The sequence below is a fragment of the Pongo pygmaeus genome, chromosome 10, assembly GCF_028885625.2.
Source record: "Pongo pygmaeus isolate AG05252 chromosome 10, NHGRI_mPonPyg2-v2.0_pri, whole genome shotgun sequence".
Lineage (NCBI taxonomy): Eukaryota > Metazoa > Chordata > Mammalia > Primates > Hominidae > Pongo > Pongo pygmaeus.
In genome coordinates, this window is record NC_072383.2 from 121,962,686 (window position 1) to 121,987,645 (window position 24,960).

Here is a 24,960-nt window from a genome sequence, read left to right on the forward strand (position 1 = left end):
TGTAATTCCAGCACTTGGAAGGCCAAGGCAAGCAAATCACGAGGTCAAGAGATCGAGACCATCCTGACCAACATGGTGAAACCCCGTCTCTACTAAAAATACAAAAATTAGCTGGGTGTGGTGGCATGTGCCTGTAGTCCCAGCTACTCGGGAGGCTGAGGCAGGATAATCACTTGAACTCGGGAGGCAGAGGTTGCAGTGAGCCAAGATCGCACCACTGCACTCCAACCTGGCGACAGAGTGAAACTGTCTCAAAAAAAAGAATACAGCAAATTAAGTTGCTCATAACTATGCTGGAAACGGATCACGTAACAAATGAAAATGAATGGAGGTGTAACAAATGAAAAATCAACACCAATTCTGGGAAAAGGAGAAGAAATTAATAGCTGAGGACCTACTACATATGAAATAGTAGGCACAATCCATTTAATTTCACAAAACACTAACCAGCATTTTTTTTCCCCTTTTTGAGACAGGGTCTCACTCTGTCACACAGGCTAGAGTGCAATGGTGTGACCTCCTGGGCTCAAGTGATCCTCTCACCTCAGCCTCCCAAAGTACAAGGATTACAGGTGTAAGCTATGATGCCCAGCCCAAGCCGGCCAGAATTTTTTAAAAGTGGAATTTTTAATTCCACTTTTTTCTGTTGTTGTTTTTGCTGAGACGGAGTCTCACTCTGTCACCCAGGCTGGAGTGCAGTGGCACCATCTTGGCTCACTGCAATCTCCACCTCCTGGGTTCAAATGATTCTCCTGCCTCAGCCACCTGAGCAGCTGGGATTACAAGTACATGCTACCACGCCCAGCTAATTTTTGTATTTTTAGTAGAGATGGGGTTTCACCATGTTGGCCAGGCTGGTCTTGAACTCCCAACCTCAGGTGATCCGCCCGCCTTGGCCTACCAAAGTGCTGGGATTACAGGCTTGAGCCACAGCACCCAGCCTTTAATTCTACTTTTAAGAAGCATTGCTAAGATTACGTAAGGAAAAAATGACAGACTGAATTTGAAAACAAGTGAGTACGATTCTAAAGCCCATGCTTTTTCCAGTATTTTCGAAGTTGAAAAATAAAATTTATACTGGAGTACTTAGCAACAATTGTAAAACACAAACACACACAATTTTTTTTCTCTTTGAGATGGAGTTTCACTCTCGTTGCCCAAGCTGGAGTGCAATCACACAATCTTGGTTCACTGCAACCTCCGCCTCCCAGGTTCAAGTGACTCTCCTGCCTCAGCCTCCCAAACAGCTGGGATGAACAGGCACATGCCACCACGTCTGGCTAATTTTTTTGCATTTTTAGTAGAAACGGGGTTTCACCGTGTAGCCAGGCTGGTCTCGAACTCCTGACCTCAGATGATCTGCCCGCCTCAGCCTCCCAAAGTGCTGGGATTACAGGATTACAGGCCACCATGCCCAGCCCACAGTGTGTGTGTTGGTTTTTTTTTTTTTTTTGAGACGGAGTCTTGCTCTATCACCCAGGCTGGAGTGCAGTGGCGCGATCTCCCCTCACTAAAAGCTCCGCCTCCCAGGTTCACACCATTCTCCTGCCTCAGCCTCCGGAGTAGCTGGGACTACAGGCGACCGCCACCATGCCCAGCTAATTTTTTGTATTTTTAATAGAGACGGGGTTTCACTGTGTTAGCCAGGATGGTCTCGATCTCCTGACCTCATGATCCACCCACCTCGGCCTCCCAAAGTGCTGGGATTACAGGCGTGAGCCACCGCGCCTGGCCACAGTGTGTTTTTAAATTACCTGGTTTGGTGACACATCTGTGAAAGACAATGATATGAATGTCTTCTCTAAAGTTTCAGGCAAAGAGTGGTGCATATCCTTTTCCTCTAGTTTCCAGTAAGTCAATCCTGATGTGCACAAATAAACAGAATAGAAAAGAGTGAGGAAAAAACAAAAATGCTTTCTAGAATAACATTTCTACCTAAAGGAAATTAAATATGGGAAGAAACTAATTTTGGATTAAAGTAATTTGAATTTTGATGGAAAAAAAGTTATCTAAATTCCTTATTATGTAAGAGTCCTAACTGGATGCAAATGTTTAAAACTGAAATATAAAAAGTCAAGATGAGTTGGTACAATTTAAAATACATATTTTTGGCCAGGCACGGTAGCTCACACCTGTAATCCCAGACCTTTAGGAAGCTGAGGCAGGAGGATTACCTAACGTCAGGAGTTTGAGACCAGCCTGGCCAATGTGGTGAAGCCCCATCTCTACTAAAAATCCAAAAATCAGCCAGGTGTGGTGGCACACACTGTAATACCAGCTACTTGGGAGGCTGAGTCATGAGAATCACTTGAACCCAGGAGACAGAGGTTGTAGTGAGCTGAGATGGTGTCATTGCACTCCAGCCTGAGTGATAGAGTGAGTGATAGAGTCTCAAAAAAAAATTAAAATAATAATAATAAAATATTTTTTTATTTTTTGAGACAGGGTCTCGCTTTGTCACCCAGGCTGGAGTGCAGTGGTGCCATCTCAGTCCACTGTGATCTCTTTTTTTGAGACAGAGTCTCGCTCTGTTGCCCAAGATAGAATGCAGTGGAGTGATCTCGGCTCATTGCAACCTCCGCCTCCTGAGTTCAAGCGATTCTCCTGCCTCAGCCTCCCGAGTAGTTGGAATTACAGGCATGAGCCACCATAACCAGCTAATTTTTGGTTTTCTTTTCTTTTCTTTTTTTTTTTTTTTGAGACAGAGTCTTACTCTGTTGCCCAGGCTGGAGTGCAATGGCGCGAGCTCGGCTCACTGCAACCTCCACCTCCCAGGTTCAGGTGATTCTCCTGCCTCAACCTCCTGAGTAGCTGAGGTTACAGGCATGTAACACCACGCCCGGCTAATTTTTGTATTTTTAGTAGAGACAGGGTTTTGCCATTTTGGCCAGACTGGTCTCGAACTCCTGACCTCAAGTGATCTGCCTGCCTCGGCCTCCCAAAGTGCTGGGATAACAGGTGTGAGCCACCGTGCCCGGACTAATTTTTGTATTTTTAGTAGAGATGGGGCTTCACCATGTTGGCCAGGCTGGTCTCGAACTCCTGATCTCAAGTGATCCTCCCGCCTCGGCCTCCCAAAGTTCTGGGATTATAGGCATGGGCCACTGCACCCAGCCCAGCTCACTGAAGTCTCAACCTTCCAGGTTCAAGACATCCTCCTGCCTTAGCCCCACAAGAAGCTGGGACTACAGGCACACACCACCAAGCCCTGCTAATTTTTTTGGTACTTTTAGTAGAGACAGGGTTTTGCCATGTTACCCAGGCTGGTCTCGAACTCCAGAGCTCAAGCAATCCACCCTCCTCGGCCTCCCAAAGTGCTAGGATTACAGTTGTGAGCTACCAGGTCCAGCCTTAAAATATATTTTAAAATAGACAATTTCCTTTTTTTTTCTGAGACAGGGCCTCCATCTGTCACCCAGGCTGGAGTACAGTGGTGCAATCACAGCTCACTACAGCCCTGACTTCCCGAGCTCAATCCATCATTCCCTTTCAGCCTCCCAAGTAGCTGAGACTATAAGTTCACACCACCGCACCCAGCTAATTTTTGTATTTTGTGTAGAGACGAAGTTTTGCTATGTTGCCCAGGCTGGTCTCAACCTCCTGGGGTCAAGTGATCTGCCCACCTTGGCTTCCCAAAGTGCTGGGATCACAGGTGTGAGCCACCACGCCCAGCTGACAATTACTTTGTGAGTAGTATAGACATATAGAATCAATGTAAATAATGCAAATGTTTATTGAGCACCTATAGTGCCAGGCTGGGGAGGCAGGAGGCGTGAGACATGAAAACTAAGTAAATTATGCAGTATATAGGTGGTAAGCACTCTGATGAGATTTTAAAATAGGATAAAGGGGATATGTAGTGGGGGCTGGGATGGGCAGGCACTATTTTTGAATCAGGTGAACAAGGTTGGCTACTGAGAGGATAATTAAGAGGGCATCAGCCATTTTAGCCATGTATGAGGGAGCTCCCTCATACATGGGGGAAGAACATTTCAAGTATGGAAAACAGCCAATGCAAAAGTCCTAAAACCTATCTGGGACATTTGAGCAGACAATCTCCCTTCTCATCAAAGAAACGGACAGAGCACGGCCAGGCGCAATGGCTCACGCCTGTACTTTGGGAGGCTGAGGCGGGCAGATCACCTGAGGTCAGGAGTTGAAGACCAGCCTGACCAACGTGGAAAAACTCTGTCTCTACTAAAAATACAAAATTAGCTGGGCGTGGTAGTGCATGCCTGTAATCCCAGCTTGGGAAGCTGAAGGCTAAGGCAGAAAAATCACTTGAACCCAGGAAGCGGAGGTTACAGTGAGCCGAGATCACACCATCGCACTCCAACCTGGGCAACAAGAGCAAAACTCTGTCTCAAAAAAAAAAAAAAGAAGAAAGGGACAGAGTACAATCCCCAGCCTACAATGGTCGACTCTTTTTTTTTTTTTTTTTTTTTTTTAACTTTATCATGGTGCAAAAGCGATGTGCAGTCAGTAGAAACCATACTTTGAGTACCCATATGACCATTCTGGTTTTTTTTAAATTTTTTTTTTTTTTTGAGACGGAGTCTGGCTCTATCGCCCAGGCTGGAGTGCAGTGGCACAATCTCGGCTCACTGCAAGCTCTGCCTCCTGGGTTCACACCATTCTGCCTCAGCCTCTCAAGTAGCTGGGATTACAGGTGCCCGCCACCAAGCCCAGCTAATTTTTTGTATTTTTAGTAGAGATGGGGTTTCACTGTATTAGCCAGAATAGTCTCGATCGCCTGACCTCGTGATCCACCCGACCTGGCCTCCCAAAGTGCTGGGATTACAAGCATGAGCCACCGCGCCTGGCTGACCATTCTGTTTTTCACTGTCAGTATTCAATAAAGTATATGAAATAGTCAATACTTTATTATAAAATACTTTGTGTTAGATAACTTTGCCCAACTGTGGGCTAATGTAAGTGTTCTGAGCACATTTAACGTACACTAGGCTAAGCTATGATGTTTAATAAGCTAGGTGTACTAAATGCATTTTCAATTTTTTTTTTTTTCTTGAGACAAGGTCTTGGTGTTGCCCAGGCTGGAGTGCAGTGGTGTGATCATGGCTCACTGCAGCCTTGATCTCCCAGACTCAAGCAATCTTCTCATTTCAGCTTTCCAAGTAGCTAGCACTACAGGCGCATCACCACCCCTGGCTAATTTTTTAACTCTTTTGTAGAGATGGGGTCTCAACTTGTTGCTCAAGCTGGTCTCAAACTCATGGCCTCAAGCGATCCTCACACCTTGGACTCTCAAAGTGCTGGGATTATAGGCATGAGCCACTGCGCCCAGCCCATTTTCAACTTATGATATTTTCAATTTATGGTGGGTTTATCAGGACATAACCCCATTGTAATTCGAGGAACAACTCAGTATAAAGTGAGGTCAAAGAGGTAACAGGGCTAGGTTGTTAGGCACTGTGGGCCCCTGTAAGGACTCTGTGAACAACAGGGTTTGGAGAGGAGGAGTCACATGATGTGACTTAACTTTTCAGAGGATCACTTTGTCTCCTATGTTGAGAACAGATTGAAGTGTGCAAGAGTGGAAGTGGGGAGGCTGGTTAGGAAGACAGCAGCAACCCAGGTGACAGATGAGAGAACACTCTTAGGCTAGAAGCTGTGGAGGTGGTAAGAAGTGGTGGGATTCTAGAAAGATTTGTAAGGCAAAGCTAATTCATCCTGATGAATTGGATGTGGGATATGGAAAAAAAATAAAGTCTGTATATAAAGCCATTAAGATTGGAATAAGCTCACCATGGAGTGTAAAGGATGGCTCAGAGGGTTTGCATTTAATTCATTTTGGACTGCCCGAAAAAGGCTGATGATTTTTACAGCTGTTCAAAACAACTGCAAAAATACTTCTTCATTCTCTTTACAGATCTTGCAACATAAATTAAGACAAGAAAGAAAGGAGGCTGGACATGGTGGCTGAAGCCTGTAATCCCAGCACTTTGAGAAACCAAGGCTGGTGGATTGCTTGCACCCAGGAGTTCAAAACCAGCTGGGGCAACATGGCGAAACCCTGTCTCTACAAAAAAATACAAAAGGTAGCCGGGCATGGCGGCGCCACCTGTTGTCCCAGCTATTCTTGGGAAGCTGAGGTGGGAGGATCACTTGAGCCCAGGAGGCTGAGGCTGCAGTGAGCTGTGATCGCACCACTGCACCCCAGCCTGGGTGACAGAGTGAGACCCTGTCTCAAAAAAACAAAACAAACAAAGGTAAGGCTGCTACCAGAGAACACCACAACACATAACACATTTACAAAACCATACTACTATACAGTATCATCCCATATGGAGAAATGTAGGCAAGTTGTTTTTTAAAAATAATGCTCTAAAAATCTAAGTACCTTCCTCTGAGTGTAGTTTAGGTTAAAAAAAATTAAAATTTAAGTATCATACCTGTTCCTGAATCAGACATCCAAGCATTTGGAGTTTCATCTGGTTTACTGAGGTAAAAAGCACAAGGATGTGTAGCAGCAGCAAAATCAGACTACAAGAAAGAAAACTATTGGTTGACAGCTAAAAGTCATTAGGCACAATCTGCTGACCCAAGAAATGAGAGCCAGGCCTCAAACCAGGTGGAGAGAAACCTTCAGAGGGTTCAAAGAAGCAAGCCTGGGCCAGGCACGGTAGCTCACGCCTATGATCCCAGCACTTTGGGAGGCTGAGGCGGGTGGATCACGAGCTCAAAAGTTCGAAAACAGCCTGGTCAAGATGATGAAACCCCGTCTCTACTAAAAATACAAAAATTAGCCGGGCGCAGTGGCGGATGCCTATAATCCCAGCTACTCGGGAGGCTGCGGCAGGAGAATCACTTGAACCTGGGAGGCGGAGGTTGCAGTGAGCCGAGATCGTGCCACTGCACTCTAGCCTGGGCAACAGAGCAAGACTCTGTCTCCAAAAAAAAAAAAAAGAAGAAGAAGAAAGCCTGGTTTCCCCACGGTTACAAGAATGCTAACTGATAGGAATCCACTGTTGCAGATTTTTTTTTTCCCTGTGTAATTTACAAAAGTTTATTTCAGTTCTCTGTGGAGCTGGAAGGAGAAAAATGGGGGCAGGTATTATTTCGTGAGTTCAGACCTAAAATGTATTTATAATTTCCCATTTACTTCCAAAACAAATTTGAGGTGCCTAGAATTAAAGCCATTTAGTATAAAAATTAATGTAAAAGCTCTAACAATTCATTTTTATCATAATTACAATAAATCAGATTAACTCTAAAAACCATAAGTCAATAATATGAGCCTTAAGTAGTAGACTACTTCCTATATACAAACAATTGGTTAGTAGTCCCTGCTTACTTATCAACTCTAGTAAAAATTCTGAGCAAATCAATCGTCACATCTCTGACACTGTCGCAAGAAATGTGTTTCCAGAGATATGTGATGAGAATATTTCTATCAGAATTTTTCTTTTCAGGTCCCTCATGAAACTTTTAATTCCTGTAAAGAGTATGTAACCATCCATGAACCCATTGCCAAAGTAAAAGCACACTGAGATAACACTACCTACCAAGACGGGGAATTAACATATGAGCCTTATAAGGTACCACTTATTTTCTTTCTCATCAAGGAAGAAATTCCACCTGTTTGAATTTGTCTCGCTACTTAAGACCAAGAGAAGGCCGGGCACGGTGGTTCACGCCTGTAATCCCAGCACTTTGGGAGGCCGAGGCAGGAGGATCACTAGGTCAGGAGATCGGGATTATCCTGGCTAACACAGTGAAACCCCGTCTCTACTAAAAATACAAAAAATTAGCCAGACGTGGTGGTGGGGGTGTATTGAATGGCTTTTCTAGAGCTACCAATATAGTACTAAAGGGCTTTTCTAGAATAAAACTAGCAACACAGTACTAAAGGGCTTTCCTAGGCCACAGAAGCTTTTGTGGTTCATAGAGCTTCATTTACCTTCACTTCCCTCCTCTTCAATATAAATCTGAAAAAGTACAAAGAATGGTGATATCAGGAAGCCTAAATTGAAGAAATAAAATTTATTGAATAAATAATGCCTTATGAAGGCTGTAGTACGATCTTCTTATGACCTCTTTAATAGATCTTTTTCATAGGATGACAAAAAGACCATGTTCAGGATGATAAGACATGGCCAGTTTCTAAAGGTATTGGATTTGTAGAGGGACCTGATTTTGCCATTTCAATGTATTATACTAAACAATGCTATTCTGTGACAAATTTAGAGCAATAAGGGCTATATAGGCATATTAAAAATTATCTGGCCAGGCACAGTGGCTCATGCTTGTAATCTCAGCATTTTGGGAGGCCAAGGCAAGAGGATCACTTGAAGCCAGGAGTTTGAGACCAGCCTGGGCAACATAGTGAGACCCTGTCTCTACAAAAACATATTTAAAAAAAATTTCTTTGGGCCAGGCACAGTGGCTCACGTTTATAATCCCGGCAGTTTGGGAGGCTGAGGTGGGTGGATCACTTGAGGTCAGGCCAGCCTAACCAACATGGCGAGACCCCATCTCTACTAAAAATACAAAAATAAGCCAGGCGTGGTGGCACACACCTATAGTCCCAGCTAATCAGGAGACTGAGGCAGGAGAATCGCTTGAACCCAGGAGACAGAGATTGCAGTGAGCTGAGATTATGTCACTGCAACCCAGCCTGGGCAACAGAGCAAGACTCCATGTCAAAAAAATTAACAAATAAATAAATAAATAAATAAATAAAAGAAATGTTTAAAATCTTAATTATCTGAAACTCAAATTTAAATAATTTTTTTAAAAACCTTACTCAATATCTATAATCTTTTAATTAAAGTAGCTGCTAGGTTAGCAAAAGGGCCATACAGAATTTCAACATTTAATCTCTCACAATTTGGACTATAATTCAGAACTGTTCAAATTTCAACCTTTTTTTTTTTTAGACGGAATCTCACTCTTTTGCCAGGCTGGAGTGCAATGGTGTGATCTTGGCTCACTGCAACCTCCGTCTCCCCAGTTCAAGTGATTCTCCTACCTCAGCCTCCCAAGTAGCTGGGACTACAGGTGCATGCTACCACACCTGGCTAAGTTTTGTATTTTTAGTTAGAGACGGGATTTCACCATGTTTACCAGGATGGTCTCGATCTCTTGACCTCGTGATCTGCCCACCCCGGCCTCCCAAAGTGCTGGCATTACAGGCATGAGCCACTTGGCCCAGCCTCAACTTTAAGATTACAGTATTACTTCTTACAATTTAATAATAATATGAATTATTTGAAAGTTTATTTTAAACAATTAAATGGATTACTTTCTGGCTAAATGTAAACATTTGCAGTACAAAGAGAAATAGGACCTTTGCAAATGATTCATCTTCATAATATTTTATCCTTCATTAGCTTTGATTTCTAGCCTACTAAAGAAGAAACACTTACAGCAAATCATTATTTCTAATCCTCTGAAACACCAAAAGAAAGATGCATAAATGGGCCGAGCGTGGTGGCTCATGCCTATAATCCCTGCACTTTGGGAGGCCAAGGTGGGTGGATCACCTGAGGTCAGGAGTTTGAGAGCAGCCTGGCCAACATGGTGAAACCCATCTCTACTAAAAATACAAAAAATTAGCCGGGTGTGGTGGCGGGTGTCTGTAGTCCCAGCTACTTGGGAGGCTGAGGCAGGAGAATGGCATGAACTCAGGAGGCAGAGCTTGCAGTGAGCCAAGACTGCGCCACTGCACTCCAGCCTGGGTGACAGAGCGAGACTCCGTCTCAAAAAAAAAATAAAAATAAATAAAAAATAATTGGCCAGGCATGGTGGCACACGACTGTACCACCACGTACCACCTGTACCACCACAGGTACTTGGGAGGATGAGACAGGAGAATCACTTGAACCTGGGAGGCGGAAGTTGAAGTGAGCCGAGATCACGTCATTGCACTCCAGTCTGGGCCACGAGAGCGAAACTCCGTCTCAAAAAAATAAAAAAAAAATGTATAAATGAACAAACTAACAATACAAAAGAAAGGGCACAAGAGTTTTGTTCATGAGCGTGTACTAAACCCACATAATCATCAGTACTGGAGCCCGCAGGGAAAGTGACTAGTCACCTACTTTCTCAATTGGTGTCTTCTTGCTTTGTTCATTTCCTTGTTTAGATCTTGAACCTCCATCTTCTACATGTGCTCTCTTTGGTTGGTTCTGCTTCAGTTTTTGTGCCCATGATGTTATAGCATTACTATTTAAGAAGAGAAAACCAAAATTACTTTTTTTTTTGTTTTGAGACAGAGTCTCGCTGTGTCACCCAGGCTGGAGTACAGTAGTGCAATCTCAGTTCACTACAACCTCCATCTCCTAGGTTAAAGCAATTCTCGTGCCTCAGTCTCCTGAATAGCTGGGATTACAGATGCAGCACCACGCCCAGCTAATTTTTGTATTTTTACTAGAGATGGGGTTTCACCATGTTGGCCAGACTGGTCTCAAACTCCTGACCTCTGCCTACCTCAGCCTCCCAAAGTGCTGGGATTACAGGCATGAGCCACCACACTGGGTTCCAAAATTATTTCTTTAGATACTGTACTTCACATATAAAGCTAACCACCAGTTGCTTTCAGTTGTTGTTGTGTGTGTGGTTTTTGTTTGTTTGTTTTTTAGAGACCCTCTCTGTCACCCAGGCTAGAATGCAGTGGCAGTGGTGCAATCACAGCTCACTGCAGTCTGACCTTCCTCAGCTCAGGTGATCCTCCCACCTCACCCTCCCAAGTAGCTGGGACCACAGGTGGCCACCACCACACCCAGCTAATTTTTCTATTTTTTTTTTGTAGAGACAGGGTCTTGCCATGTTGCTCAGGCTGATCTCGAACTCCTGGGCTCAAGTGATCCACCTGTCTCAGCCTCCCAAAGTGCTGGGATTACAAGTGTGAGCCATTGCACCCAGCCAGTTGTTTTTTCTAATAGCAGTAAGACAATGAATTTTTATTAATTCACCTACATTACTTTTTTCAATTTCTTATTATCAAAGGCAAAGTAAACAAAAAGACTAACAGTGACTGGCCTGGTGCAGTGGCTCATGCCTGTAATCCCAGCACTTTGAGAGGCTGAGGCGGGCGGATCACAAGGTCAGGAGATCGAGACCATCCTGGCTAACATGGTGAAACCCCATCTCTACTAAAAGCTACTCAGGAGGCTGAGGCAGGAGAATGGCGTGAACCCGGGAGGCAGAGCTTGCAGTGAGCCGAGATAGCGCCACTGCACTCCAGCCTGGGCAACAGAGCGAGACTCCATCCCAAAAAAAAAAAAAAAGACTAACAGTGACTAATAATACACAAAGTCTGTAGCCATAGACTAGAACAAAAACCACCACATTTGCCCTTCCAAGTGCTAAATGTATCTCTACAATGAGAGCGTATTTGTTGGCATAAATCAATCATTATACTTGAACATACATAAGATTTGTGTTGCTTTAGATGACACAATTCAGGGACATGAAACTAAAAACTTGGGATAAATTATGAAATTTTTAAGGATTATTTGTTTTACAAACATTCAGCCACAGTTTAATAAAAAGCCTCCTTTGTCATGAAATGTCACTAAATTTATAAAAATTCTTCTTATACATAAAAAACATTCAGGCTGGGCGCGGTGGTTCATGCCTGTAATCCCAGCACTTCGGGAGGCCAAGGTGGGCAGATGTTGTAAGACTACTAAACTCTCAGGGGTTCGAGACCAGCCTGGCCAACACGGCGAAACCCCATCTCTACTAAAAATACAAAAATTAGCCGGACATGGTGGTACATGCCTGTAGTCCCAGCTACTCAGGAGGCTGAGGCAGGAGAATCACATGAACCTGGGAGGTAGAGGTTGCAGTGAGCTGCGATCGCACCACTGTACTCCAGCCTGAGTGACAGAGCAAGAGTCCATCTCAAAAAACAAATAAAAACAGAACAAAAGAAACAAACAAAAACATTTAGCAGCATACAGACTAGAAAAAAGAAACTAAAAAACATAAAATTGGGGCCAGGCACGGTGGCTCACACCATAATCCCAGCACTTTGGGAGGCCGAGGTGGGCACATCACCTGAGGTCAGGAGACAGACCAGCCTGGCCAACACAGCGGAACTCTGTCTCTACTGAAAATACAAAAATTAGCCGGGTGTGGTGGCCCACACCTGTAGTCCCAGCTACTCAGGAGGCTTAAGGCAGGAGTATCACTTGAACCAGGGAGGCAGAGGTTGCAGTGAGCTGAGATTGCACCACTGCACTCCAGCCTGGGAGACAGAGCAAGACTCCATCTCAAAAAAAACAAAACATAAAATTGGGTAACCCTGTATATAATTTTCGGTTTCAGCTGGCCATGGTAACATAGCACGCGCTCATAGTCCTAGCTACTCAGGAGGATCACTTGAGCCCAGGAATTTTAGGCTGCAGCAAGCTATGACTGCACCATGGCACACCAGCTTGGGCAACAAAGCAAGACCCCCACCTTTAAAAAAAAAATTGTGGCCAGGCGTGGTGACTCACGCCTGTAATCCCAGCACTTTGGGAGGCAGAGGCAGGCGGATCACAAGGTCAGGAGATCGAGACCATCCTGGCTAACACAGTGAAACCCCGTCTCTACTAAAAATACAAAAAATTAGCCGGGCGTGGTGGCGGGTGCCTGTAGTCCCAGCTACTCGGGAGGTCGAGGCAGAAGAATGGCGTGAACCTGGGAAGCAGAGCTTGCAGTGAGCCGAGATTGCACCACTGCACTCCAGCCTGGGCGACAGAGCAAGACTCCGTCTCAAAAAAAAAAAATTGTTCAAATTACATGAATATGTGTGACAAACTTCCACTATTGATACAGTCCTGTCTGCTAAAAATATCTTTTCTATTTTCTGGCAAAGCTTCCGACCTTAAGAGTTTAGTGGTCTCACAACATTACAGATGGGAAGAAAGTCAGTGTCATTAGAATGTAGTGTGCTTTGTTTATTTCAATTTTCTACAGGCAATGAACTGATAAATGTTCAAATACATCTCATTCTATTATAGTGCATTAAAAGGAACACTAGATTCTAAATGTAATAAACTCCCTTCGAATGATGGAAATTCTACTTACCTATTTGTTTTCCCACTGTATACTTCAGAAACCTTTTCACCAAGAAAATTATGTTCAAATTCACCAGGAGAAATGGATACATCTTCCTTTAAAGACACATGACACTCTTCAGGAGTCCGTATATAAAAATCCTCATTTTTCACACCATCTACAAGTGACTCGACCAGCACTGCAGGTGCTATATACTGTCCTTTGGGAACATCTACGTGCTCCATGAACTCCTTAGGGTCTTTAGATTTGTACGGATTTAATTCTGAGATACAAAAGGTGCCATATCCACTGCTTACTGAGCAACTATCCACATTGCAGTCTGGTTGTGACGTGGACATTTCTTGCTGTATTTCAGGTTCTGTGGATTCAGGATAATGGATAACAGATTCATTTCTCTCACTGCTTTCAGAAAAAAAACCCATTTGACTTTCTGAAGATACTTGTTTGTTTGAAGAATCTCCTTCACAGGAAGCCAAGGAAGCACTACTAGTCTGTAATTTGACTAAATTTTTTATCTCCTCCTGTATATGCTGGAAATAAAAAGTTACAGATTTGGGTAAGAAAGTATATTAAACATCATATTTTTGACTGTTACAAGAGTATCATGTTTGAAAATATGATGAGATATTATTCTAAAGATCATGTGATGCTTTATCTTTAGTTTATAAACAAAATTGAGGCTGGTGGCCAGGCACAGTGGCTCACACCTGTAATCCCAGCACTTTGGGAGGCCGAAAGTGGGCAGATCACAAGGTCAGGAGCTCAAGACCAGCCTGGCCAACACGGTGAAACTCTGACTCTACTAAAAATTAGCCAGACATGGTGTTGCGCATCTGTAATTCCAGCTACTCAGGAGGCTGAGGCAGAAGAATTTCTTGAACCCAGGAGGCAGCGGTTGCAGTCAGCTAAAATCATGTCACTGCACGCCAGCCTGGGTGACACAGTGAGACCTTGTCTCAAAAAAAAAAAAAAAATTGATACAACGTATTGTTTTTTCTTACAAATATAAAAAAGGATGCTGGGTGTGGTGGCTCACACCTGTAATCCCAGCACTTTGGGAGGCCGAGGCAGGCAGATCAAGAGGTCAGGAGTCCCAGACCAGCCTGGCCAACACGGTTGGTACTAAAAATACAAAAATTAGCCAGGTATGGTGGCACACACCTGTATTCCCAGCTACTCAGGAGGCTGGAGCAGGAGAATTGCTTGAACCTGGGAGGCGGAGTTTGCAGTGAGCCAAGACCGTGCCATTGCACTCCAGCCTGGGCAACAGAGTGAGACTCCATCTAAAAAAAAATAAATAAAAATAAAAGTAAAAAAGGGCTGGGCAGGAGGCCGAGGTGGGTGGATCACCTGAGGTCAGGAGTTTGAGACCAGCCCGGTGAACATGGCGAAACCCGTCTCTACTAAAAATACCAAAATTACCCGGGCGTGTTGGCAGGTGCCTGTAATCTCAGCTACTCGGGAGGCTGAGGCAGGAGAATGGCTTAAACCCAGGAGGCAGAGGTTGTAGTGAGCTGAAATCAAGCCACTGCACTCCAACCTGGACGACAAGAGTAAGACTCCATTTCTATATATGTGTGTGTGTGTATATACATACGTGTGTGTGTGTATATATATGTATGTATGTATATGTATATAAAAAAGGAATCAATGTAAATGATAACTTACTTGAATTTGGTTGTGGAACTGCTCCTGCTGGGCAACTATCTGTTCTTGGCATTGTTTTTCCACCAAATTGAATAGCTGTAACCACCTGGTCTATTAAATTATAAAATATGTCAGTTAAAAATAATTTTTTGACTTGACATTTCACAGAACAATTCCTCCAGTATAAAAAAGCCCTTTTTAGGTCACGATCCATCCCGAATCCCAAGAGCCATCAGCACTCTCATAGCCAGAGTATGCTGGCGCGCCACACCAAGGGAGCAGGGAGTTCTACAGAAGGTTACATTCAGCCTCAAGGCTGGGAGATTTTCAGCCACAGACCACATGCAGCAATACACAACATCAGGAAGTGGCTATGAAAACTAACTGCCTGCGTAAAGCCTTTCAGCATCTTTCCACTCCTAAGCTCTCCTTAGATGGCTCTGCACTGTCTGGCTCCTACGCACCTCCCCACTTCATCCCAGCCCTGTGTCCCTTGCTGGCTATGCACCTGCCTCACGGGCATCCTCTGTTCTTGAGCATGCCAAAATTGTCTCCTACCTCACAGCTGAGCGCCTGATGTGCCCACCACCTCGCGAGCTCTTGCACAGCTCTCACCATGACTGCTGTCTTCCCACTCTGCAATTTCAGCCTAATTGTCATCTTCTCAAACCATCCTAACACTTCCTTTCTTTCTTGTCATCCTATTTATTTCCTTCATAGCATTTGCCACATCAGAAAGTCTCTTAAATGTTCACTTTGTGAACTCTGTCTCCTACCCCTGCCCCACTCTAAGTCCAAGCTCTCCACTAAAAACTCGTGGGGTCCTGGACAAATTAATTTGTACCTCCGTTTCCTACTTTATAAAATGGGAATAATAATATCTCATAGATGGCTAAAAGGATTAAGTTTTATTTATTTATTTATTTATTTATTTGAGACGGAGTCTCTCACTCTCTCGCCCAGGCTGGAGTGCAGTGGCATGATCTGGGCTCACTGCAACCTCCGCCTCCTGAGTTCAAGCAATTCTCGTACCTCAGCCTCCCAAGTAGCTGAGATTACAGACATGTGTCACCATGTTCGGCTAATTTATACATATATATATATATATATATTTTTTTTTTTTTTTTTTTTTTTTTTTTTTTTTGAGACAGAGTCTTGCTCTGCTGCCCAGACTGGAGTGCAGTGGCATGATCTCGGCTCACTGCAAGCTCTGCCTCCTGGGTTCACGCCATGGCCTCAGCCCCCAAGTAGCTGGGACTACAGGCACCTGCCACCACACCCAGCTAATTTTTTTGTATTTTTAGTAGAGACAGGGTTTCACCATGTTAGCCAGGCTGTTCTCGAACTCCTGACCTCAAGTGATCCACCCGCCTCGGTCTCCCAAAGTGCTGGGATTACAGGCCTAAGTTTTAAATTTAAATATGATGCAGTGATCTCAATGGGGAAGGAACTCCATGTTGGAAATCTGTGAGGTCATGGTCATGACAAAGCTGGGGGGACATCACTGGCATTTAGTGGGCAGGGTCCAGGCATGCAGATCATAGGGCACTCCCCCATGATGAAGAACTGTCCTGTGTCCACTTTATGTTATAAAACAATAAATATTTCGCACAGTATTCATAACATCAAAACAAACTTAAGTTTCAAAATCTCATGAGAAGTTGGTCACCCTTTCAGAAAAGCATGTCACCAGTGGAGGTGCTGTACACAATACCTGGATCATCAACACACCATAGTTATATCGATCTGTGTTCAGCTGCCGAATTCACAGTAAGTCTACATACAGGTAAACATGACTACTTCATTATGTCTTCTAATGAACATGTGCCTGACATGGATATATCCAAATACATGTTATTCTACTGTAAATTTTTAATTTCTCCTTTATGTCACATTTAGGATAGTATATTGATTTTTTAAAGTGGGTACAGGTAGGTTATATTACCTATGAATTTCATTTCAGGATAATATAAGTTGATGTTATTTTGAAAGCTGTTATAAAAAGAGAGCTCAGAGGCTGGGCACAGCGGCTCATGCCTGTAATTCCAGCACTTTGGGAGGCCAAGGTGGGTGGATCATTTGAGTTCATGAGTTCAAGACTAACCTGGGCAACATAGCAAAACCTTGTCTCAACAAAAAATGCAAAAATTAGCTGGGCATGGTGGTGTGCACCTGTAGTCCCAGCTACTTGGGAAGCTGAGGTGGGAGGATGGCTTGAGCCCAAGAGTTGAAGGTACAGTGAACAGAGATTGTGCCACTGCACTCCAGCCTGGATGACAGAATGAGACCCTATTTCAAAAAAAAAAGAAAAGAGAGAGAATGAAAGAGGAGAAAAAGAAACAAAGAAAAGGAAGTAAGGAAGGAAGGAAGAAAGGAAGGGAGGGAGGGAGGGGGGTGGGAGGGAGCGGAGGGGAGAGGTGGGGCGGGGAATATTTTCTGATTCTGACTTAAGATGCTGATGTCAAAAAAAAAAAGGTTGATTTCAAATTATTAAAAGTAACAATTTCTAGTTAAATACAAATTTTCCAGAAGTTAAACTACATTGTGGCAATGCCTCCTTTGTCCTAAAGCATGTTAATTCAGTTATCAAAAGCTAATGAGGGCTAGCCACCGTGGCTCACGCCTGTAATCCCAGCACTTTGGGAAGCCAAAGCAGGCAGATTACCTGAGGTCAAGAGTTCGAGACCAGCCTGGCCAACATGGCAAAACCCCTTCTCTACTAAAAATACAAAAATTAGCTGGGCATGGTGGCGCTCGCCTGTGATCTCAGCTACTCGGGAGACTGAGGCAGGAGAATCACTTGAACCTGGGAGGCAGTGGTTGCAGTGAGTCGAGATCGCACCACAGCACTCCAGCCTGGGCAACAGAGTGAGACTCTGTCTCAAATACAAACAAACAAATAAACAAAAAGCTAATGAGTAGATACATTAAGGGAAGCATTTAATATACTTAATAAAACATTCTATTTTTAATTGCATTTGCATGGGCATTTTTAAAGGTCTTTCACGTTAGTGCATACTGATTATTATATGCAAACAAGCATAAAGTATAAAAACTGAAAACTCAATTTTTTTAAGCATATAGTAATACTTTTTTATAATTTCAATAATTATGGATAATGGATATAAATAATTACACTTAGCAGTTGCTGCTACTGAATTCTTAAACCAGGTAATCTTTCATTTCGCTTACTCTACATTGTGAAAAATAACACAAATTATGCTTCTAAAAGTACAATTAACATTTAAAACAAGATCTAGTGCTTTCTAAGAATTAATAATGGTTTAAACATTCCTATAAAAAACTATCAAATCCAGCCTTAGGAAAGTCTATCTTGAGCATTATCCTATGAAACAAAATTTATATATAAGTTTTCTTTTTTTTTTTTTTTTTTTTTTTTTTTTTACTGAAGGGGTCTTGCTATGTTGCCCAAGCAGGTCACAAACTCTGGGCACAAGCTATCCGCCCCTGCCTCAAGTGCTGGGATTACAGGTTCTCTTTTTTTTTATATATAGAGAGAGAGACAGGGTCTCAGTCTGTCACCCAGGCTGGAGTATAGTGCTGTGATCATAGCTCACTGCAACCCTGACTTCCTGGGTTCAAGTGATCCTCCTACATCAGCCTCCCAAGTAGCTAGGACTACAGACACCATGCCACCATGACCAGCTAATTTATTTATGTATTTATATTTGTAGAGACAGGGTCTCACTATCTTGCCCAGGCTAGTCTCAAACTCCTGGCCTCAACCAAACCTCCCACCTTGGCCGCCTAAAATGCTGAGATTACAGGCATGAGCCACTGTGCTCGGCCATGTAAGTATTCTTTTAACTGCTACATTTTTATATCACAATTTAACCTATGAACCAAAGAAAGAACCACTGATCTGAAAACAATATAATGCAATGTATCACAGCTGAATATGGTAAGGTACTAAATAGAAGCTTCAATTTATAATTAGAACATTGAAAATATTTCAAAGTGGATTTAGGTTTTTCGAAACGATGACAATTCCATATAAGTTACTGACAACATTACAATTAGTAACAATTTTAATAATTTTGGGATTCTCAGGTCTCTGAGCCAAGACAATGTTTTAGTTCATATTTAGTTACAAATTAGTATGTCTAATCAGTAATATATTGTTAAAAAATACTTTTGATCACCTTTTTCCCATTCATTCAATATCATTCCCAAATTAATATACTTGACCACTTTAGCATTAACTTAAAAGTGTCATGCTCTTCAGGACATAAATTTCTAATAATTTAGAGTTTAGTAGAGGTATGTTTTAATATAATTATTTTAAAATTCCAAAAATAAAACAAAATTAGATACCTCACAGTTTTTCCAAAGTTCCGAATCAGTCTTTCCACTGTTTTGTAGCTCTTGCATTAAAGAAGTTAGGACTTCAACTGTACCTTGAATTACAGATGGTCTGGTCTTCCCTGAGAAAGAGGATACCCCATTTGTACTAAGGTGGGGACTACTTCTGTTGAAACATAAATAATTCAAATGGTTTTCTTCATTCTATCAAAGTGTTGAATAATTCAGCAGTTCAAGATTTAGCAGAGCAGTACAAAACCACTGACATTTAATCCTTCTAATGGCACCTCATTTGTTCAAAATCTGATCACAAGTTGGTCCACAAAAAGAAAAGGCCAGTAAAAAGACCGCACTGTATTCTTTTTAAGAACACAACAGGAAGACCTTCTCCAGAAGTCAGAGAACACTCCAAAGGATCAGCAGAAAATAAAAAAAGTCTGTGCTAAACAATAAGATTAATTTCCAGCTTCTCTGATCTCAGCTATTCCAGAGGATTATTTCCCCCAACTTTAAGAACAGCCCTTCATTGTGCAGTGGGGATTCTTTCTCCACTGCCCCAAATGACAGTCAAATCTTGTTCACTGGACACCCTTAATTTGGTACGATACGCTGATGCTTATCTCTGCACTATCTCTGCATAAAAGTTGTGCCAAGCAAATCAGCAGCAAATATTCAGGACTTATTTAGCCTACTCAGTGTGTAAAACAGCACTGATTTTTTCCAGGAGTACTGCTTTTCCAAACTTCAGGTAAGTTATTTCGGATTTGTTTTATAAACACACAATATATTTCAGAACATTAAAATGTACTTAAAATCTAGTCACCAAAAGATCATTTTAATTTATTTACTGCTTGATATCCTGCTTTCTTTCACAAATAATTTGTTTAAAAAAAATAAATAAAAATAACAGTAAAATAATATTTAGGACCAGTGAAAATATTACTAAAAATCCAAAGGAGGCCAGGCGCAGTGGCTCACGCCTGTAATCCCAGCACTTTGGGAGGCCAAGGTGGGCGGATCACCAGTTCAGGAGATCAAGACTGTCCTGGCCAACATGGTGAAACCCCATCTCTACTAAAATACAAAAAATTAGCCGGGTGTGGTAGTGAGTGCCTGTAGTCCCCGCTAATCAGGAGGCTGAGGCAGGGGAATCTCTTGAACACAGGATGCGGAGATTGCAATGAGCTGAGATCGCACCACTGCACCCCAGCCTAGCAATAGAGCGAGACTCCGTCAAAAAAAAAAAAAAAAAAAAAAAGTCAAAGGAAAGAACATATGTTATCAGCAAAGGATTTTACATAGCTGTAATAATCAAGTTTAAATGTGGCCAATTTAACTGCCAGTCACAATGAAAAGGAAGACAAGTTTAATTGCCTAATTTTCACTAGCAAGGCACAGTTAGCTTCCTCCAGCCAAATCAAACACTGTTCTAACAGGAATATCTTCTAGAAGTGTACTTTAAAGGGACCACCAAGTAATACAAGAACCAAAATGCGTGGCCAACTTTCTGCAAGTGCATACAGATTATTGTAGAACCATTTCCTGTGCCTTTTAAAATTTCCTTTTCTCGTTTTATTTCACATATTCCTTTGTTTTTTACAACTCCCCACCCCCATTGTTTTATATACCCATGTAAGCTGCCTTAAATTCCTCCTGAAAAGGGCAGAGAATTAACAACTTTTTAAGTAATGTATTTATTTATAATACACAATTTCTTCAAGACCTACTGTGTTTAAAGCTCCTTGCCCCTTTACCAGTAAGGCCCCAAAACTGCTGTTTTCCTTTCTTGTACCTGCTCTTTTTAAAGATGCTCTCCTCTCTTACAGTCCTTGCCTCTTTGCTGTTTCTACACTACTATAAATTTAGAAACCCAATAACCAAGCTTGTCAGACTATGTGCAAATTGAGAGTAAACAGGCTCTGATGAAAAACAAACTAACCATGATCTGTGTTAAGACCATTAAAAAATAAAAACAAACCGATCACCGGATAGCTTAAAAATAAAATGCATTTTAAAAAATAAATAAAATGCATAAAACACACTTTGATAACATCTATTTAGTCCACTATTTTGTCTACTTAGAGTCTGTTTTTGTCTTAACTTCCTAATACTCAACATTAATTGCTACTTCCCACATTGGTGAAGTATTTCTGCAACATAAAACATCATTTGTCCCAATCATTTAAAAATGTAGAAATAATATTTAGGCAACTAAATGTTAAAGATATGCTTGTAATTTACCAAAAACAAACAAAAAAGTGTAAAGGAAAGTAAAACAAGCAAAACAAGTTCTTTTTCAGAATGCTTTCCAAGCAAAAGTACATATCTCTGAGAGAAATGAAAAACATGAAAAGACCAAACCTATTCCTGACTTAAACATCTGTCCCTGAACATTCTTTCTTTTTTTTTTTTTGAGACAGAGTCTCGCTCTGTTGCCCAGGCTGGAGTGAAGTGGTGCAATCTTGGCTCATTGCAACCTCCGCCTCCCAGGTTCCAGCAATTCTCCTGCCTCAGCCTCCCGAGTAGCCGGGACTACAGGCGCGTGCCACTGCACCTGGCTAACTTTTGTTATTTTTAGTAGAGACGAGGCTTCACCATGTTAGCCAGGCTGGTCTCCAACTCCTGGCCTCAGGTGATCCACCCGCCTCAGCCTCCCAAGGTGCTGGGATTACAGGCATGAGCCACTGCGCTCGGTCTCCCTGAACATTCTTGATGATAGGTTTAAAAATAATAATAATAATTCAAATCAGTAACTATGACACTATTTGGATAAGTTGGTAAACATATGCAAATAAGGTTATTCTGATTTGGTACATTTTTAAAAATCTCATTCTTACCTTTCAGTATTTAAGTTCAGTCCAAGAGAATGAAGAGAATTTTTATCAGATTCTACAGAAGATGAAGTTTTGTGTAAGGTTTTCACCAAGTCAAACTCTTCCATAGTGTACAGAAATTGTTATATTCTCTTATTGGAAAATAAAGGTTCTTGGACTGTTTGAGGAAAGTGAATCCGTGTCATCTTCAGAGGCTTCATCTTCTACTGGCATTTTCAGTGGCTAACATTCAGAACTGTGAAATATCCTAAACTTCCAAGAGAGTCTGAAAATGAATGGGGGAAAAAATACTACTATAAAAAGCCACTAAACCTAGCAACTGTTTTTACATAACTTTGGAAACCTTAACTTCTTTCATACAGATCTCCATTAAGGATAGCAACAGTATTCACGATAATCAAAATGTAGAAACCACCCAAATGTCCATCAATAGATAAATGGATAAATGAATGAAGCATATCCATAGAACAGGATAGGATTCAGCCATAAAAAGACACACGCTACAACACAGATGAACACTGAAGATACTATGCTCAGTAAAAAAAAAGCCAGTCACAAAAGACCACAGACTATATGATTTCATTGATATGAAATATCTTGAATGGGCAAATTCATAGACAAATGGCTGCCAGGAGCTGGGGGAAGGAGAGAATGTGAGCGAGTGCAGTTGGTATGGAGTTTCTTTTTGGGGTCATAAAAAATTCTGGAATTAGATAGTGGTGATGGCTGCACAACCTTGTGAACTAAAAACCACTGAATTCTACACTTTTAAAAGGCTGAATTTTATGGTATGTGAATTATGTATCTCAATTAAAAATCTACTTTAAGGATTATTTGCAAAAGTAGCATCACCTTTTTCAGGTAATATTTCAGATTTTTATATGTTTAATAATCAAGGTTTTTTTGTTTTTTTTTTAGAGACAGCATCTTGCTATGTTGCCCAGGCTGGTCTACAACTCCTGACCTCAAGTACTCAGCCTCCCGAGCAGCTGGGATTATAGCGCAAACCATTTTGCCAGGCTTTACAATGAAAGTTCTAGATATAATTCTATTATGTAACAACTGGAATACTTGCATGCCTTGTTCATTTGTTTAATAAATTCTACCAAGTATATATGTTTGTTGACTTATATAGAGACAAGAAGAACTGAACTACTTAATATTTAATTTGTATTAAAAAGAGCCAATTAAACTGTTAACAACCATAGCTTCCCCATTGTCTGGAAGTACATTTTGAACTATATATATGGTCTTTGGTCTCTGTGCAGCTATTCTTAGAAAATAAACCAGCTGGGCACACTGGAGCCTGCCTGCAGCTACTGGGAGCATGTCCCAGCTACTCTGGAGGCTGAGGTGGGAAGACCACTTCAGCCCAGGAGTTCAAGACTGCAGTGAGCTATGATCCTGCCACTGCACTCCAGCTTGGGCAACAGAGCAAGACCCCATCTCTTAAAAAATAAAAATAAAAATAAAAAAACTAAATAAAAAAATTATTTGCCAGGCCAACTAAAATTTCAGTGAAGCTGGGTATATACCATGGCAAATTGGCTGTAACGGGTCAAACAAGATGCCTTCTTCCTGGGGAATTCATGTATTTATAAAAGAGCAAGGGAGCAAGAGGACAAAGGAGAAAAAAAGAAAAAAAAAAACTTCAGCTGCTTACAAACTGAAAAGCTTAGAGAGTGCAACAGGAATATTGTCTAGTATTCCGCTTCTGCTAGATTCCCACTGTCTAGGGCCTGCTTTTATAAAGCATTATACAAAAACAGGGACCATTTCCTTCAGGGACAGGAGTGAATGCAAAGGGTAACAGGACCTAACTAATGGACTTTTCCCCAGTGGCTCAGCCCATCACCCACGACAAATGGGGCATTGAAACAGTCAAGGACTGCCCCTTCCAACTGGCAACAGAAATACCTGGATTCCAATCACCATGCTGTTATACCAGGAAAACACAAGCTCTCCAGGGAGATGGACCTGCAACCCCATCTATTATTTCCCCTGCTAAGGTAATCCGGATCCGGATGCAGATCCAGATGGAAAACCACTACAAATTCAAGGATGCTTCTCCATTGGGGTGTAGGTGCTGGGGGGAGGGCAGGGAAGTAAGAGGGAAAAATCCTTAAACACCCACATATACAATGCAAAAAAAAATTTTTTTAACTTGATACAGAATGAATATGAGCAGAGCTTTTATATTTTCCAGCAACAAGATATGACGCTTTGGGTGTCCCTACCCCCTAGCAAAAAAAAAGGGAGCTGGGGAAAAGGAACGATTGGTGGTTATGAAACATGAAAGTTAACTGGGCGCTCCGCCTTGACGGGAGGCTTGGGGGAGAGGAAGAGATTTCAGATGGGGATGAGGCCAGATCCTGACATTCTGGCGCTCACAGTCAGCCCGCAATGGCTGGTGGCGGCTATCGGGTCAAAGTGGGAAGGAGAGGGAGAATCCATGCAGTCGCCTAAGCTACGGAAAGCAGGGAAGACGGAGAAAAGCCACCGCTCCTGCAACTACAACCGCGATTCCAAAGGGAAACCGGGGCACCTTGGCAAAAAATGGGGGAAAAAAATTAAAAAAACCCCACAAACCCCCGCCCCTCAGGAAGGGCGCTCTGCGATTGGGCCGCGAGAGTGTCACTCAAAAGGGTGCCGAGTCTAGAAAAGGCGCACCGCGGCCGGGCACAGCTCCCACACGCCGAAGGGCTCCGAGGGGGTCAGGCCAATCAGCAGCTGTCTCCCCACACCCCAGCCCACCACCACACTCAAGGGGCCGCTAAGACGGTGTCTCCTAAGTCTCGTCCCCTGTCCCCAGCGGCCTACAGCTCTGTGCAGGCTGGCGGCCGCTTACCTGGCCGCTGCTCCCGCTGCCGATGTCAGGGTCAGGCAAGCGGCCTCTCGCGACCGTTACCCGAGGGAGCGCGCGCGCGCCCGGCGTCTCGCCAGTGATTGGCTGCCCGGAAGGAGGCGGAGACAGCCGAGCGTGGCGCGCGCGTCCACCTCGCCGTTCCCCCTTGCGCAGCTCCAACCAAAGAAAGAGGTCCAGCCCCGGGGGAGTGACAAGGGGGCGGGATTGCTGTGAAACTCTCTTCTCTGATTGGCTCTCTGGGAGCCAGCCGCTGCC

General features: G+C 42.7%; 1 protein-coding gene across 17 annotated transcripts in view; it reads right to left on the bottom strand.

Moving 5' to 3' along the window:
* The window catches only part of MPHOSPH9 (M-phase phosphoprotein 9), a 91,485-nt gene that overhangs the window by 55,715 nt on the left and 10,810 nt on the right, over positions 1-24,960 (bottom strand). For 12 of the 17 annotated variants that reach the window (XM_063647171.1, XM_054441916.2, XM_063647172.1 and 9 more), the window contains exons 1-8: positions 24,688-24,808; positions 21,843-22,104; positions 19,018-19,171; positions 14,704-14,793; positions 13,045-13,565; positions 10,065-10,188; positions 6,414-6,504; positions 1,755-1,861 (exon numbers count right to left, since the gene is read on the bottom strand). In XM_063647171.1, coding sequence (XP_063503241.1) covers positions 1,755-1,861; positions 6,414-6,504; positions 10,065-10,188; positions 13,045-13,565; positions 14,704-14,793; positions 19,018-19,171; positions 21,843-21,946 — 1,191 coding nt within the window. In that variant the 5' untranslated portion in view covers positions 21,947-22,104; positions 24,688-24,808. Of the gene's footprint in view, positions 1-1,754; positions 1,862-6,413; positions 6,505-10,064; positions 10,189-13,044; positions 13,566-14,703; positions 14,794-19,017; positions 19,172-21,842; positions 22,105-24,687; positions 24,809-24,960 lie in introns of those variants that run through there. The other 5 variants (XM_054441919.1, XM_054441913.1, XM_063647174.1 and 2 more) reach the window with 4 other exon arrangements.